This window comes from Amyelois transitella, chromosome 12, assembly GCF_032362555.1.
Source record: "Amyelois transitella isolate CPQ chromosome 12, ilAmyTran1.1, whole genome shotgun sequence".
NCBI lineage: Eukaryota > Metazoa > Arthropoda > Insecta > Lepidoptera > Pyralidae > Amyelois > Amyelois transitella.
The window spans coordinates 1,930,881-1,946,210 of NC_083515.1; the positions used below are offsets into that span (position 1 = coordinate 1,930,881).

Below are 15,330 nucleotides of genomic sequence, written 5' to 3' on the forward strand. Positions count from 1 at the left end.
ACTCCATCTCTTTCCCATGGATGTCGTAAAAGCCGACTAAGGGGTAGGCTTATAAACTTGGGATTATCCTTTTAGGCGATGGGCTAGCAACCTGTCACTATTTGAATCTCAATCCTATCTTAAAGCCAAATAGCTGAACGTGGCCTATCAGTCTTTACAAGACTGTAGGCTCTGATTACCCCGCAAGGGATATAGACGTGATTGTATGTATGTATGTATGTAATAATTAATTCAAGAATATCGGTTCAGCAGATAACTTATGAAGAGGTAACAAATATACATACAAAGCTTACTTTCGCATTCACAATAATTAATTAATAATAGATTAAAAAATATTGCCGACCCCGCGAAGAACGTGGGAAAAGGTAACGACATTGAAGAAGAATAAATTAAAAATTTATCATAAATACATAAAATCACGCCTCTTTCCCGGAGGGGTAGACAGGGACCACTTCTTTCCATTTGCCACGATCTCTGCATACTTTCTTCGCTTCATCCACATTCTTAACTCTCTTCATGCAAGCTCGGCGGTTTCGGGTACTTTTGACCTGACCCTTTTTATATTTTTAAAAATTTATATTTTTTATATAATCTTATTCACGAAGTGTCGCTGTTTAAATAAAATTTATGTCGCGGTCGGGTAACAAGCTGCCTGTGACCCACTCACCCTGAGTGATGCTGAGGCCGATGATACACCTTACGGCTCGCATAGCAATGCTATCTGAAGACAGACATAATGATACACCTTGCGGAGTAAAACATCGCCGGATTGTTGCCCTAATCTATTAACCTGAAGACCTCTGGATATTTTAGGTTGACAAATAAAACTAGCCCCCCCGTTGAATAGCACGCACGACGCCCTTTTTATCGCGCGATAAAGACGTGTCTCGTTTCACGTCATAATAAAAAGCGAAACAGCGATACTGTATCGCCCGATAACAACAGCGTCGCGTTTACCATGCTTAGGGGGGGTGAATCACCACACCACACGCAGATCCTGGGCTGCTCCCCAGATAAATAAAATCAGTAAAAACAAAAAGGTTTCTTGAATAAAAAGGTTGATACGCAAGGTAGGACTTACTTTGAAGAACATTTAATTAAACATTTAATTAAATGAATTGCCTCTCGCATTTCGAGACAAAGATCTGATAGTTGAGCCGAATCTTAGCACGTCTTTGTAATTATCAACCGCTTGAAACTCCTAATGAGGAAGCAATGATCACTCAAAGTCGACTTGAACGTAGCAATTAACTCTGAAAGACTATTAGAGCGGAATTCGCTTGCGCAAACCCACCCGCTTTTCATTGCCAGCGCTCATTACACCGGATGACACTTCAAAGTAATCTCACCTTTGTTGCTCACCCACTTTGATCTCGACTCGGATCGATTTAATTTTAAGCTATCTTGTAATTAAAATTGAGAAACTACCGAATGTTCGGCATGAAGTTTTGAATACCTGCTTTTAATTAAAATGGATTATTGTAACCGGACTTGGATGAAAGGAAAAATAAAGTACTTTAGTAACTACATAGTACCTATAATTATGTTAGGAAATCAAAGGGATTTCTCCGAAAAATAACTTAACAACTTAAAAAAATAACTAACCATGGGCTAGCAACCTCTCACTATATGAATCTCAATTCTATCATTAAGCCAAACAGCTGAATGTGGCCTATCAATCTTTTCAAGACTGTTGGCTCTGTCTAACCGATTAATATGAAGGTACTTTTGTAAATTTATTTGTTTGTTAGTTTGTTACCTCTTTACGGTATCTACTCTCTAATCTTCTATGAATATCACGTATGGAGAAGAACGAAAGCTAATCTTCATCCCAGTAAAAACTGAAGTTCCCGTGGTTTTTGCGGGAAACCTGTGTTATTTTGTAGGCTACGATCAATTCGCACGGGCGACGCTGCGTGTAAAAGCTAATTCATTAATAATTTCTTGTAAGCTCGTGGGTAAAAGGTCAAGAGTAAACGTGAACTTTAATCAGAACTTCCCATATAAAAATTGGTTCGATCGTTCAGAACTTCCCCTTCCAACGTTCCATCAATCAAACATCAAAAGTGCACATGATAATATTTATAGATATTGATAGTAAAACATTATTGGAAAATTACAAAACATCAGTCTTAGATAATATGTTCATTTCATGTCGTGCTGTGTAGTAACTACCTACACTATGAGTCACTGATTTGATAATAACTTAGTACCTATTTATACCGTACTAACAAACAGACTACTTATTATGCTATTATTATGCTTATTATATTCCCAATTTTACGGGACAGATGGATAATTAAATTCGATTTTTCAAGATTTATCTTTATTAGGTATTTCATTTTACGTGTGTAAGTAAAATATTTATTCATACATTCAAATTATATTAAGGACCAGTTTCAAGTTTAGGCGTCTTTCTACGCCGTATTTGTCTGAGCTAGTGTATGCACAGGCGAAATAAAAGTGTATATTATTGACCACGGAACCCCAGAAAGGTTTTTAATAGTTTTATTGTTTCTGATCATTAGGCATATTAATTATTATTGCAACTGCCAATGATAATCTTTAATTTTCTTCATCACCGCCAGAACACCCATCCTGAAGGCCAGCTTATCGTCCTCATCATACTTCGCAACGGTCGGCATTAGCGACGCGAAAAATGCTTCATCATCACTCATAAACTTTATATCAGATGGTTTTGCACTGGTGTCTACAGAACTTGTGGACTCACTATCATTTTTACCTCTAGGTGTGCCAGACCCATTAACATTGTTCCTCCTATAAAGTTTCCTTGGAATTTCTTTAGAACTACTGTTCCTCCTATAAAGTTTCCTTGGAATTTCTTTAGAACTACTGCGCATGTTGTCGTTTTCTCTTCTTGTTCTCTGTCGCATTGGCACGGGTTCCATATACTTATCGCTACTTTTTTTTGTATGTTTTCTACTGGATGGCTGTTCTTCTTCACCAACGTTTTTATCGTTTCTTGCTAATTTCTTTGTCGAAGGAGACAAGCTGTTATCATCATCACTACTTTCATCTCTTTTCAACTTTAAACCAGATTGTGATATTTCTTCATCATCACTATTATAATCGATTCTTGTTTTATTTTTCGAAGATGGCTCATTTTCATCTTCATGAATGTATTTATTCTTTCTTAATGATTTCTTTTTCTTAGACGACAAGTTTTCATCGTCATCACTCGCCTCATCTCTTTTCGATTTTATGTTAGACAGCGATGTTTGATCGTCATCACAGTTACAATATATTTTTGGTTTATTTTTGGAATGTGGGTCACTTTTATTGTTATTTTTATATGAATTCTTTTTTGCTTTTTTTGTTATAGGCGGCAGGCTTTCATCATCATCATCATCGTTATAATCTTTTCTTCTTTTATTTTTCAATGAACGCTCACTTCTATTATCATCACTGGTTTCGTAATTTCTATTATTTTTTCTCATAGAGTGCGTTTCGAAATCATAATTTTTTACATCTCCTTTTTTATTATTTAAAGTAGGGGATAGTTGTGCGTCATCGCTGTCGTCATCTGTTTCTTCCTTCTTCATATATGATTTTCTCTTGACACGATGTCTTTTGTTGAGTTTTCCTTCCCAAATCTTCGTAAACTTTAAGTCGCCACCGTCGATTGCTTCATCTCTATATAACTTATGTTTAATTTTTGGCGGTTCTATATCTATAACTTTCGGTTTCTCTTCAATGCAGCATTCACTTGGGCACATATAGCAGCCGCTGCAACGCTTGCTGCCTATTATAGGGCACGTCCCAAAATCATCTTGCCACCTTGAACACATACCTTTACAGAAGAAATGGAGTTGGCACAACACATTACTTCGTTTTGACAATACTTTTCTTTTGAGCGTTTCAAATATTCTGTCCCGGAATGATGTCCATTTGTAAATTATTGTATTCATGGTCCAGAGCGGCTTGATTGGATGTATGTCGATGATATCTTCGTCCGTTATGTTCAATATCTCATCCCATGTTGGTCTTTTGTTAGAGTGTTCACTGTAAATTTCCCAAGATTTGTCCCAATTGCTAGATTCATCCCACATACAGTTTCTTAATTGTACAATGTCATACCTGAACAGTTTAAGGGTTGCTTTTTCGCTTATTTCAGGATGGACATCAATGTTCATGTTATTCATCTTGCAGGATCAGTTTGAATGTTCATATTCGACTACTTATTAAGAATAATTTGCGGCAAGCGTTTAATGTATAAAATGGGAGACAAGAGCTAAAACTTAGGCACAATCTATAAGGCCTTGGCAAATTAAATCATTTTATTGACTTATATTGGGGAGGGAGGGGTTGGTTTATTGTTAACCTACATGATCTGTAGTTGGAAAACTATGATCTCGGTTCAATTTGCCCTGTTTTAAGTTATTTCCATGTTGTGTAAGTATTAAAATTTTTATTGTCACTAATCTGTTCAGTAATGCTTCTGTCAAAATCAAATGTCCGTCACCGTTTAAGCTTTCTGGAAAAGAAAGTATGTACATACTTATTAATTATATAATTAAGTGGATACACTGATTTTGGTACTTTCAGATTTTATTTTGATGCAGTACTACTTTAACCTGAGACGATGAAAATTTTAAAATAAAAAGTTAAACCGTTGTTCTAGTCATTGCCAAAGTTTAAAAATAAAAAAAAATACAAAACATCTCGACATGCGGAGATGATCTGGGTGACATATTTTCATTTATATACTTACAAACATAACCAGAACATTTAACGAGAAATCACCATCAGTCTGGTTCCCGAGGGAATTTTTGGATATCCTCTCTTAGTGTATCCCTAGACCACATAACCTAACGCCAAATGTCAAGTCTCTAGACGCAGCGGTTTGTATTTGGCGTTGTATTGTCTATGTCAGTCAATCATTCACTTTCTTCTTTTATATAAATACTAGCTGTCCCGGCAAACGTTGTTTTGCCATATAAATAATTATTAAGTAATATCTAGTTTATAAAAACTTTAAAAAAAATTATCACTAAGGGGTATGAAAAATAGATGTTGGCCGATTCTCAGACCTACTCAATAGGTATGGTCACAAAATTTCATGAGAATCGGTCAAGCCGTTTCTGAGGAGTACGGGAACGAACATTGTGATACGAGAATTTTATATATAAGATTCATATACATACTTATATAATTTAAAATCAAAACAAGAAGCGCTAATTCTATTGTTATTTATTTTTATTATTTCGTATGACCTGGCCGAACATAAAACCTGGGCTCTTGTGGCTAGAAACCAAGATAAATCCATATTTATCTTGGAAGATCACCTGAAGTTTTTCCAACTGCATTCCCATGAATGCAGTTGGAAAAACTTCAGGTGCGACGGACTTTGCATAAAATTTACTTAAGTACCTAAATTTTTCGATAGGTAATGTAACAGCATGATAAATCATGATAATAATGACTCATGCAAATATTTATGTATGAATGAGCACTTAAGCTCTATTTATCGAGCCGATCTATTATCATCAATAAACAAGTATTTATAATTAAAAGGTATCTATGATTAACAATAGTCTAACTTGCGCCTTTGGATGCTACCGTGGTAATTTATCTGTTCTTAGACGTTGAGATCAACATTTTATCCAATTTTCGTTAGATTTTTGTTCTGGAAATTTCGCAAACATGTCACACTGAGAAGGAAATAGGGTATCTAGTTGTCTTGTATATACAACGTACCAACAAATTAAAAAATTATAAGAGAGAAGACTTCTCAGTTTTACTTTTTTAGCGATCAAAAGATCAGAGCTGTTTGACCATACCCCAAACACTACAAATTTTATTAATAGTATCTTACACCATCCATTTGCAAGTACGCACAGTTACCATGATGCTTTCCGTTAGTCAAACTAATCTAAATAACTCAGACACGTCATTGGCACATGCGGCTGCGATTTGAATGCGTTTGTGCGTGCATTTTACGCTTTATTAGTGTATCACTTCCAGCTTATCATTCTTACTAATATTATAAATGCTAAAGTAAATTTGTCGTAAATCATCGTCATAGACGTCGTAAACGATAGGCTTATAAACTTGGGATTCCTCTTGGGAATGGGTTAGCAATCTGTCACTATTTGAATCTCAATTCCATCATAAAGTCATACATCTTAACGTGGCCTTTCAATCTTTTCAAGACTATCGGCTTTGACTAGCACGTAGGGGATATAGACGTGGCAACAATAAAACAAAAACATTTTTCTCCATTTATTTATTAGTTTCATTGTAAACTCATACACTTGACCTATTCGTCAACCGTTTATAATTTACGTTATACACTTCATACATCACGAAATGAGACTTAGAACTAATTATCTCAATACACGGCACGATGCGATTTAAAAAAAAATAACAAAAAGGTATCAACAAAAACGAAATAAAAACGCACCGTACTATGTAATAAGATTGCAATGCAAAGGTCACATGGTCAATATTTTTAACCGGCTTCAAAAAAGGACGTTTTTCGTCTGTATGTATGCTTGTTTTAGAAGTAATGTAGTGCTTTATTACAAGTTCACAACAGGCGAATACTTGCCCGTTTACTTGCCTCGTCTACAAATATATAGGGAATATATAAGTTAAATTTTAAGATTTATACAATTTTTTTATAGAATATTTCGGACTTCATCGAATTGATAAATATTTTTGATTAACCATGTGCCTTTCACCGTGTTTACATTATAAGTTGACATACTCGGGCGCACCATAATTGACTTGAAAAGCAAAATAAATAAAGTTAATTTCGAAACAAAAACAATGCTAAATAAAAATATGGCACATAATTTTAGCGATCTTGTTGTTAGGTACACGTGTACTTAACGGAACATTTTGAATAATCATATTTTATATGGAAAATATAAATAGAATTACATCATGCAAGATTATCTTCGAGAAAATTTATACATTATGTGAATTGAGGCGTAGGTATTCTTATTTTGCGATATTATAATGATTGGTAACTCAAATTCTGCACTAAGAACTCATGCAAAATATTTTACGAAATAAATGGATCAATTTGAAACATGACATTTATTTGCATGGAAAAGATTGTTTCACAAACAACATCGGGCCCATGAGATGTCATTTTAAGAACCATAACATATTATACAGTGGTGTAACTATGATTACAAATAGTGCATAAGTTACATTGAAAATTGTGAACTTACAATGTAAAGATAACATACTGAACAGAGTGCTGGTCATTTTTATTTGAAAAAAGAAAAGTAAGTGCTTATCGTCGTGTCTTGTCTTAAAAGAATATGTTTTTAATTATCCGCATCTAGAAACTCAATTTCAGTACTTTTTCAAACAAGTACTGGAATTAGGCCCACTAAGATCACTTTAATGAACAAAAAGGGGTAGTACATTACTTGTTCCAATAAATACAGGCGAGTCGAAACTTTTTCAACCAGCACATATAATTTACGATCATCAAAATTTTAACCCAAATAATTGTAATTTACAATACATGATAAAAAAAATATCTGCGGTAAAAAAGAATAAATCAATTATAGATGTTGTATAACACGCATTGCGCATGCGGAAATCTAACCTTACAATAATCTTAACACTAGCTAGGCGTACTTAGATTAAATTATGCATTATCTTTGGCGAATACACTGCTTACTGTACCGAACTAACGAGAAACAAAAATAACATTGATCATAAAAAACGTACGAACGTCGTTGTAAAGTCTCACAAATTCCCTATTTTAATACTGAATTATAAAAAACGACCACAATTATAACCCTGACCAGACAGAGTGACTAATACGTGAAATTGATACCACTGAAGATCAAAAGAGAAAAGACGATATATTTAATGGGTAATGCATTTTTAGAGGAAATTAAAACATATATATTTCGAAGGCGTTTGATAGCGTGGAACATATAAAGAGATATTGCCCATGGTGTTATAACATTTACACCTTTGCCCCATCTTTCCATCAATTCAAACATAATTATTCATGCCCATTTTATGTAGAATATAACAGCTATAAGACTAAATTGTATTCAATACACGTTGGTGTTCCTCAAGGCTCTGTACTAGGACCTTCATTTTAAAAACAGTTTGCATGTTAATCACTCTATCTTGCCTGGGCCTATATGATTAAAAACTGGTACCAAATATTCTTATTCAGGTTCTAAATTACATATAGAAAGATTATAACGTTTGGAAAAGTGATCATGGAAACTTATAAACACAAGAAATGTTACTAATCTTAGAAAACGATATAACTGGTAATTTTAAATCAAGTTTAATTCGTTTCATACAGAGTTCAATTACATAAGAATTCCAAGATTATAACATAGAGAAACAGTAGACTGATGCAGTGATAATTCACGGAGAACAGTCATCTGGAAAATAAAGACTTCATAGTACATTTGAAGGCAAGTTTCCATAACCACTTTCCAAAATATATTAAATTTTACAATTACATTTTTGTGGTGTTATAGAGAGAGCAGTACTTTTCCGTTAATTATAATATCTAGAATTTATTTATAAAAGATTCTGTTTATTTGCTCGAATGGCAGTTTCGTTTTGCACCTTATTAGTATAAATTTAAGGTTAAGTATCGTGGTATTATAAGATTGCTTTCTACCAATTCCACATTTCTAATTCACACACCATGGAATGCTTTTAAAAACTATTTCATTCACAATTAACTTTACAAATTATCTGTAAATAAAATAAGTTACATAATATATTAAAAACTTATTATATACATTAGGTCCACGCTATATTTACTAGTAAAACTGCCTTGAGCTATATTTTGTACAGTATATTATAATTAAAATTAATTTCTAAACTACAAATACCAAAGAGATTCATCTACAAAGATTTTGTTTAAATGATTTCCAACTATTTCGCGGTCTATTTAAATATACAAATTGAGTTAAAAACTTGAATCACACAGGCAGACTATAAAATAATAGTATATAGTATACATATATATATATAATTATTATGTACATATAAACTGTTACAATCGAATGTCTACTCCTAGGCTTCGCGCCTTCTTAAGAATTTTAAAGAACATGCCAAAAAATTGAAATTTTCTAATATTTGGCATCTCTCCAATTATATCATCAAACCACAGGCGGTGACAATCAGGCAGGCAATATATCATTAATATATTTTACCCATTCTATTCACATTTCTTAGGTAAAAAAAGTTAAAAGAAATAGTTATTTTCGTTGTTTCTTTAATCTAGACTGGAAAAGGAAAAGTTGGTGTACGCATTTTTAAATGCCCAGCCCAAACTAGTGGAAAGATTTCGTTAAAAGTTTTTTAAGTGATTCCTAAGAGAGAAGACATGAGACACAAATGCATCGCATGAAATGTGTAGTAACGTTTAATGCAAATAATATTAATAAAATATAACTTACCTGCCATTTCACCAACCCATTCCTTAACCACTATTCTCCATTTTTAAGGTTATCCTAAACCTAAGTTGAGCGAAAATAGAGTCAAAAACGTACAGTCAGAATCTGCAACGAGCAGTCTAGTTACAAATCGTTATAACGAAACATATCGTTATTGGTCTTTTACTTTTTAACACAGCCTTTTTATGGACTTCACATGGGAAACATGTTTTCAACCGAAAAATATGGTCGCGTTAAAACTGCATTGGTACCTTTTAATAAATAGGCCATAGTTTCAAAACTTATGACGTAAGAAAGAATAGCAAAAACGCTCGTGCTCGAATATACATATTTCTCAGTAAAATATCCGAAAAACATTAAAAATTAGACCACCATTCAATCACTGACAAATTGAGCAATCAAATGAACGATTCGTGTGTTTATTGTGCAATCATCGTTACACTTAGAAAGTCACATCTATTTAAATTTTATCCAGCAAAATTCATTCATTCGTAAACATCGTAGTCGATATCGTTCGATTCACACTCTGCATGTCTAACTATGATCAGCATAGTGACCACGCGAGTGTTAACAAGATGGCGGCGCGCTTGAAATGGCGGGTTTCACTGACCTCTATAATATACTCTGGACTCCATATTGAAGATGTGAAAATGATTTTAGCCATTTTGGTGAGTGTCATTGGGTTTCGCTTCCTCTTTGATAGCAAATTTCAGAGCGTACACAATTACACATTCTCCATCGATTACTATCACAAAACCAACAGGAAAAAGCACAAGTGTTATTTTTACATTACAAACACAAAATTTCACAAAGCAACCTGTCATTTCATTTCAACACCAAACGTTTTCAGTAGGACACCCGATAGAATAGCGCTGTGAATGTCGAAAGTATCTGTCATTTTCATATAGCACATCCAGCGTACTTTTATTCATGTCAGTGGCTAACCTTACAGTTCAGTGACCGCGTACAGGTCTCTCTGGTCGTGATGTTGCTGTTGAGTTCGTTCCGGCCTCCTTCTGTGCTGTGTTGCCGTGTTCGGCTGTTGCTGCCTTCTCGGTCTCTGTAAGGACCTGTATTCCAACGCGGCGGCGGACAGAGGTTGGGGCTCGGCTCTCCGCGGGGGGCGCACTGTGGCGTACTTGTCCTGCGCGTGCGCGGGCGCGGCCGGGGCCTGGGCGGGGGCGGGGGCGGGCGCCGGGGAGAACGTGGCCAGGTGCGTGGGGTGCGGGGGCGCGGGGGGGCGGGGGCGGGGCGCGCGCGGCCCGAACGACGCGTATTTCGGATCGAAGCGGTTCAGGCTGGTCGCGCGACCGCCTTGACCTGGAAAATAAATATATCTATGTAACTTACCTAGTTGGTATATACCGAGAAGGTCTTTACTGCACCACAAGAATTTTTATTGTAACAAAAACTGAAAATAGAGCTAAATTGGGTTGTTTGAAAGCTGTTTGTTGACAAGCAAACAAAGGTAAATAAGAGTTACGTAAATAATCAAATCATAATTTAATGTACATAACAGCAAATATTCCCAAATTGGCATGCATCCGCACTTTCGCTTGCACTTCAAGCCTTACATGGAACGCCTCAGAGCGAGGTAACGCCGCATGAGTCATGTATTTTCGTGCGTGCCGTGTGGTTCTCGGCAGTGCCGTGTGGCTCCCGGCACCAATACAAAAAAGAATAGGACCACTCCATCTCTTTCCCATCTTGACTTAGACTTAAGGTCCTATGTCCCCTAGCTGGGGCAGAGGGCATCCACAGTGCGTCGCCATCCCGCTCGGTCTTGAGCTTCGCGTTAGATCGCTTTCCCATGGATGTCGTAAAAGGCGACTAAGGGATAGGCTTAAAAACTTGGGTTTCTTCTTTTAGGCGATGGGCTAGCAACCTGTCACTATTTGAATCCCAATTCTATCATTAAGCCAAATAGCTGAACGTGGCCATTCAGTCTTTTTAAGACTGTTGGCTCTGTCTACCCCGCAAGGGATATAGACGTGACCATATGTATGTATGTATGCAGCCGGCCCAATCGAATTATAACACAATGTCACGTCAAAAAGAAAATATTTTGATTGTAATCACCTGCGTTATGTTCGTTCAGCGCGCCCCCGGGCCGTTCTCAGTAGAAGTCGTTGCTCTCCAGCGTCTTGCACTGCTTGCTGAGCGTCGCGTACTTGCCGTTGTGGGCGGGCCGGCCCAGCGTGTGGCTGCCGCCGAGCGCCGCCCCCCCTCCCCCGGCCGCGGATACGCCCCGCCCCAGAGTCGCGCTGCCAGACATGCGGGCCCTGGAGACAGGGCTAGTACAAATTAGTATGGACAGAAAAAAAAGAATAGGTCCACTCCCTCTCACTCGCATTGATGTCGTTAAAGACGACTAAGGGATGGGCTTATAACTTGAGATTCTTTTTTTAGGCGATGGGCTTACAACCTGTCACTATTCGAATCTCAATTCTACCATCAAGCCAAACAGCTGAACGTGGCCAATCACTGTATTTAAGTAACTGTTGGCTCAGTCTACCCCGCATGGAATATAGACGTGTATATATATATGTACGTATGTATGTATAATACCTGGGTCGTTCCCTCTCCGCCAGGTCCATGAGCTGAACGGCGGCGCTGTAGGAGGGCGGCTTCCCGTTGGGGAACGGCGCCGGCCGCGGCAGCGAGCGGCTCGCCGCGCTGCTGGCGCCCGACGACAGGAACGGCGCTTGTTCCTCGCCAGTGCCGCTACGTCTGCATGGAAAGATTACGCGTTGACGAAATTATTTTTCTAATGGACAGGAACGGCGCTTGTCCCTCGCCAGTGCCGCTACGTCTGCATGGAGAGATTACGCGTTAACGAAATTATTTTTCTAATAGGGGATAGGCTTATAAATATGCTTATCCGAGTTTTTTAGACGATCGGCTAGCAACCTGTCACTATTTGAATCTCAATTATGTCATCAATCGTGAGAGACTGCTGACGGCAATTTGTAATCCATCAAGTCACTTTAGAGGTGATTACTAATTTATAATTTTTTCTTGGGACAGACTAAAGGAGGGTAAGCAGTCGAATCGGTAAGGTGCTCGGTTAAAATGCGTGATGTTCAGAAAGGCACAGGTTTGAATCCACTTCGGCCATGTACCAATTACATTTTTTTTAACATTTACGGTGAGGGAAAACATCGTGAGGAAACCTGCACACTCAGGCAACTGTATGTGTAACCATGATCGATCCAATACGGGTTAGGTTAACCTGCAAAGGTTGCAAAGGTCAAATGCAGTCGCTTCGTGTAAAAACCTGACTCACCCAATCCAGGATCCATGGTCAAAGGCATACACCGGGCTCCATGCCCTAGTGGTGAGGATGCAACCGGGACTAAAGCCACAAGGAAGAAGACTAGATCTTTGCACACAAAACATTTCAAGATTATATTTGATATACACAATGCCTATTTCACCCTGTATCTCATACTGGCATCAAATATCGGAAAGTGGTGATGTTGAGGTGTCGCACTCAACTAACACCAGCACTAAATGTAACACTGAATACCACGTCCCTGTTAGAATAGAATAGAACAGAACAGAATAGATTTATTTTCAAAATTGGATACAAGGTATCACTTATTGACGTCACATCACTTAAATCTAATTATAACCACTACCGCTTCCAAAGCGCATGTGTAGAAAAAGCGGCAGAACAAACTACACTGCAGCATTTTCATCCGACGTCAATATACTAAAATAGATCTCTTAAATCTAAATCATGGACGAATGCACATTGAAAAACATTAATGTAGTACTAGTTATTTCAATACGAATATTTCGTCAAATATAGTTAGTTTACAAATACTTAGCAGCAGTTTGTTACCGCTTCTTCTGCACTGACGCCTTGGAAGCGGCAGTAAACTTAGTTTTTAAGTAATTTATTTGACGTCAACCAAGTTGTTAAACCATACGACAATTATTAAGCGATATAATAATATCCTATAATAATGAATAAAAAAATTTGAATTTAGAATTTTTTGAATTTTTAGTATATACATATTACTCACTTGGTATTAATATAGATCCAAGCGTGCGAGTCGACTAGCACGATGGCCGTGAACAGGAAGCCGGCCGCCACCGCCGCCAACAGTTGAAGCGATAGAGCCTGCAATATCAATTAAAACAATTAATATTTCGTGACATACATACATATAATCACGTCTATATCCCTTGCAGGGTAGACAGAGCCAACAGTCTTGAAAATACTGATAGGCCACGTTCAGCTTTTTGTCGCCTTTAGTCGCCTTTTACGACATCCATGGGAGAGAGATGGTGGTCCTATTCTTTTTTCTATTGGTGCCGGGAACCACACGGCCCAAGTTCGTGGCAAGTGGAAAGATTTAGTCTCTGCGTACCTATCCGGAAAAAAAACCAGATTTTTTTGTATGAACGTATGTATGTGTTTCATGCCAAAATATCACTAAATAATCTAATAGTTTTTTGAAAGCATTTTGCTGTATGGTCTGTAAAACAAAATGTACCAATAATTTGTCGATATAGTTATAGGACTGTGGCAACATCACTAACGTCACACAGCATCTGTCAATTGTCGCGGAGAAAATAACGCGCTCAGCCAATAGCAGCGAAGAATTTAAATCGTGCAAACAAAGATTTCACGGATTAGAGCATAAATACAACCTCCCGACTCAACATCGTCTGTCGCGCGATTTCCCTTGCATCACACCTAGCCGAACGGAAGATCTACAGGATAATAGTTTTGGTATTGATGTTCATTATGGTACAGACTATTAGATGTCAACTAATCTTTTAGAGTTGACCTTGACGACTAAGTTACCCGAATCAAGGTGTATTCACTAGTTCATTTCAGCCTTGTAACTCAGCGACACTAGCGCCCCCTCCGCTCCGTGTGGAGCGCCCAGGGTCCGCTGTACATACCTGGAGGCCGCTGTCGCAGGCTGCGCGCGCGCCGGTCACGAAGTACGAGCGCGCCATACGGCACTCCAGCGCGCCGCTCAGCGACACTAGCGCCCTCTCCGCTTCGCCGGTACCGGCGTTCAGAGCGCCCAGGGTCGGTTGCAGCACTGGAAATATAAATATTCTACGTCTACTCATCAATGGTATTATATCATACATAATAAAAAAAATCGTAAATTAAAAAATTAAGCGCAGTTGTTTACTGCCAGTATTTGTATCCACGTAATTATAATGATTTACATTTACTTAGTTTAGAGATTTTCTTAGCTACATATAATTACCAGGGTCATTGAAAAGCTGCGGCGCGCCTCGAGAAAGTACGGCTAGGGCCTGTCTGACGGCGACTACAGCGCGTTGGGCGTTACGAAGCTCCGCCGTCAGCACGTTCTCGCGGGACACTTTGCAAGATAAGTAGTAGTGCACCATCTGGAAATTAGATAGTTTTCGTGTTTGAAATCCTAGAATGAGAGGAAGAAAAAATAGAACACAGATAAGAAGAATGAGATTCCTTTAGCAAAATTAACATAATAAGGTAACAAACAAGAGGCAACCTTACGTTATTATTTTGAGGCAATTTTTGGGAATAGCGTACTTCACGTCATCGTTAATGTATTTCTAAGGTTATAGACTTACTAGTGAAACTTTAGTTACTGAGCTCTGCCGATACAAATTTTAATTCTCTTATCAGCTTCATTCAGTCTATAAACTCAAAAGACTTTTTAGTGGCAGTAGAGGGATTCGAAGGACCAGGCAGTACTCATAAGAGAATTATTGGTGGCAGCAGTGGGATTCAAGCACTTCGAGCACTCACGTCGGCGGGCAGGCCGTGGTGCGCGTGCAGCGCGAGCGCGCGCGCGGGGTCCTGGCAGGCGTCGGCCGCCGCCACCGACAGCGTCAGCAGCAGCGCCGTGCCCAGCCAGCACGCCACCAGCGTCAGGATCGCGCCCAC

General features: G+C 38.0%; 1 protein-coding gene across 3 annotated transcripts in view; it reads right to left on the reverse strand.

The window, feature by feature from the left end:
- Positions 1-6,243: 6,243 nt before the first annotated feature.
- Positions 6,244-15,330, reverse strand: part of LOC106142600 (protein tweety) — a 62,906-nt gene continuing 53,819 nt past the window's right edge. For 2 of the 3 annotated variants that reach the window (XM_060946929.1, XM_060946928.1), the window contains 7 exons: positions 15,193-15,330; positions 14,663-14,807; positions 14,343-14,488; positions 13,454-13,551; positions 11,991-12,152; positions 11,502-11,716; positions 6,244-10,742 (listed from right to left, as the gene is read on the reverse strand). In XM_060946929.1, coding sequence (XP_060802912.1) covers positions 11,539-11,716; positions 11,991-12,152; positions 13,454-13,551; positions 14,343-14,488; positions 14,663-14,807; positions 15,193-15,330 — 867 coding nt within the window. In that variant the 3' untranslated portion in view covers positions 6,244-10,742; positions 11,502-11,538. The remainder of the gene's footprint in view (positions 10,743-11,501; positions 11,717-11,990; positions 12,153-13,453; positions 13,552-14,342; positions 14,489-14,662; positions 14,808-15,192) is intronic. The other variant, XM_060946930.1, reaches the window with a different exon arrangement.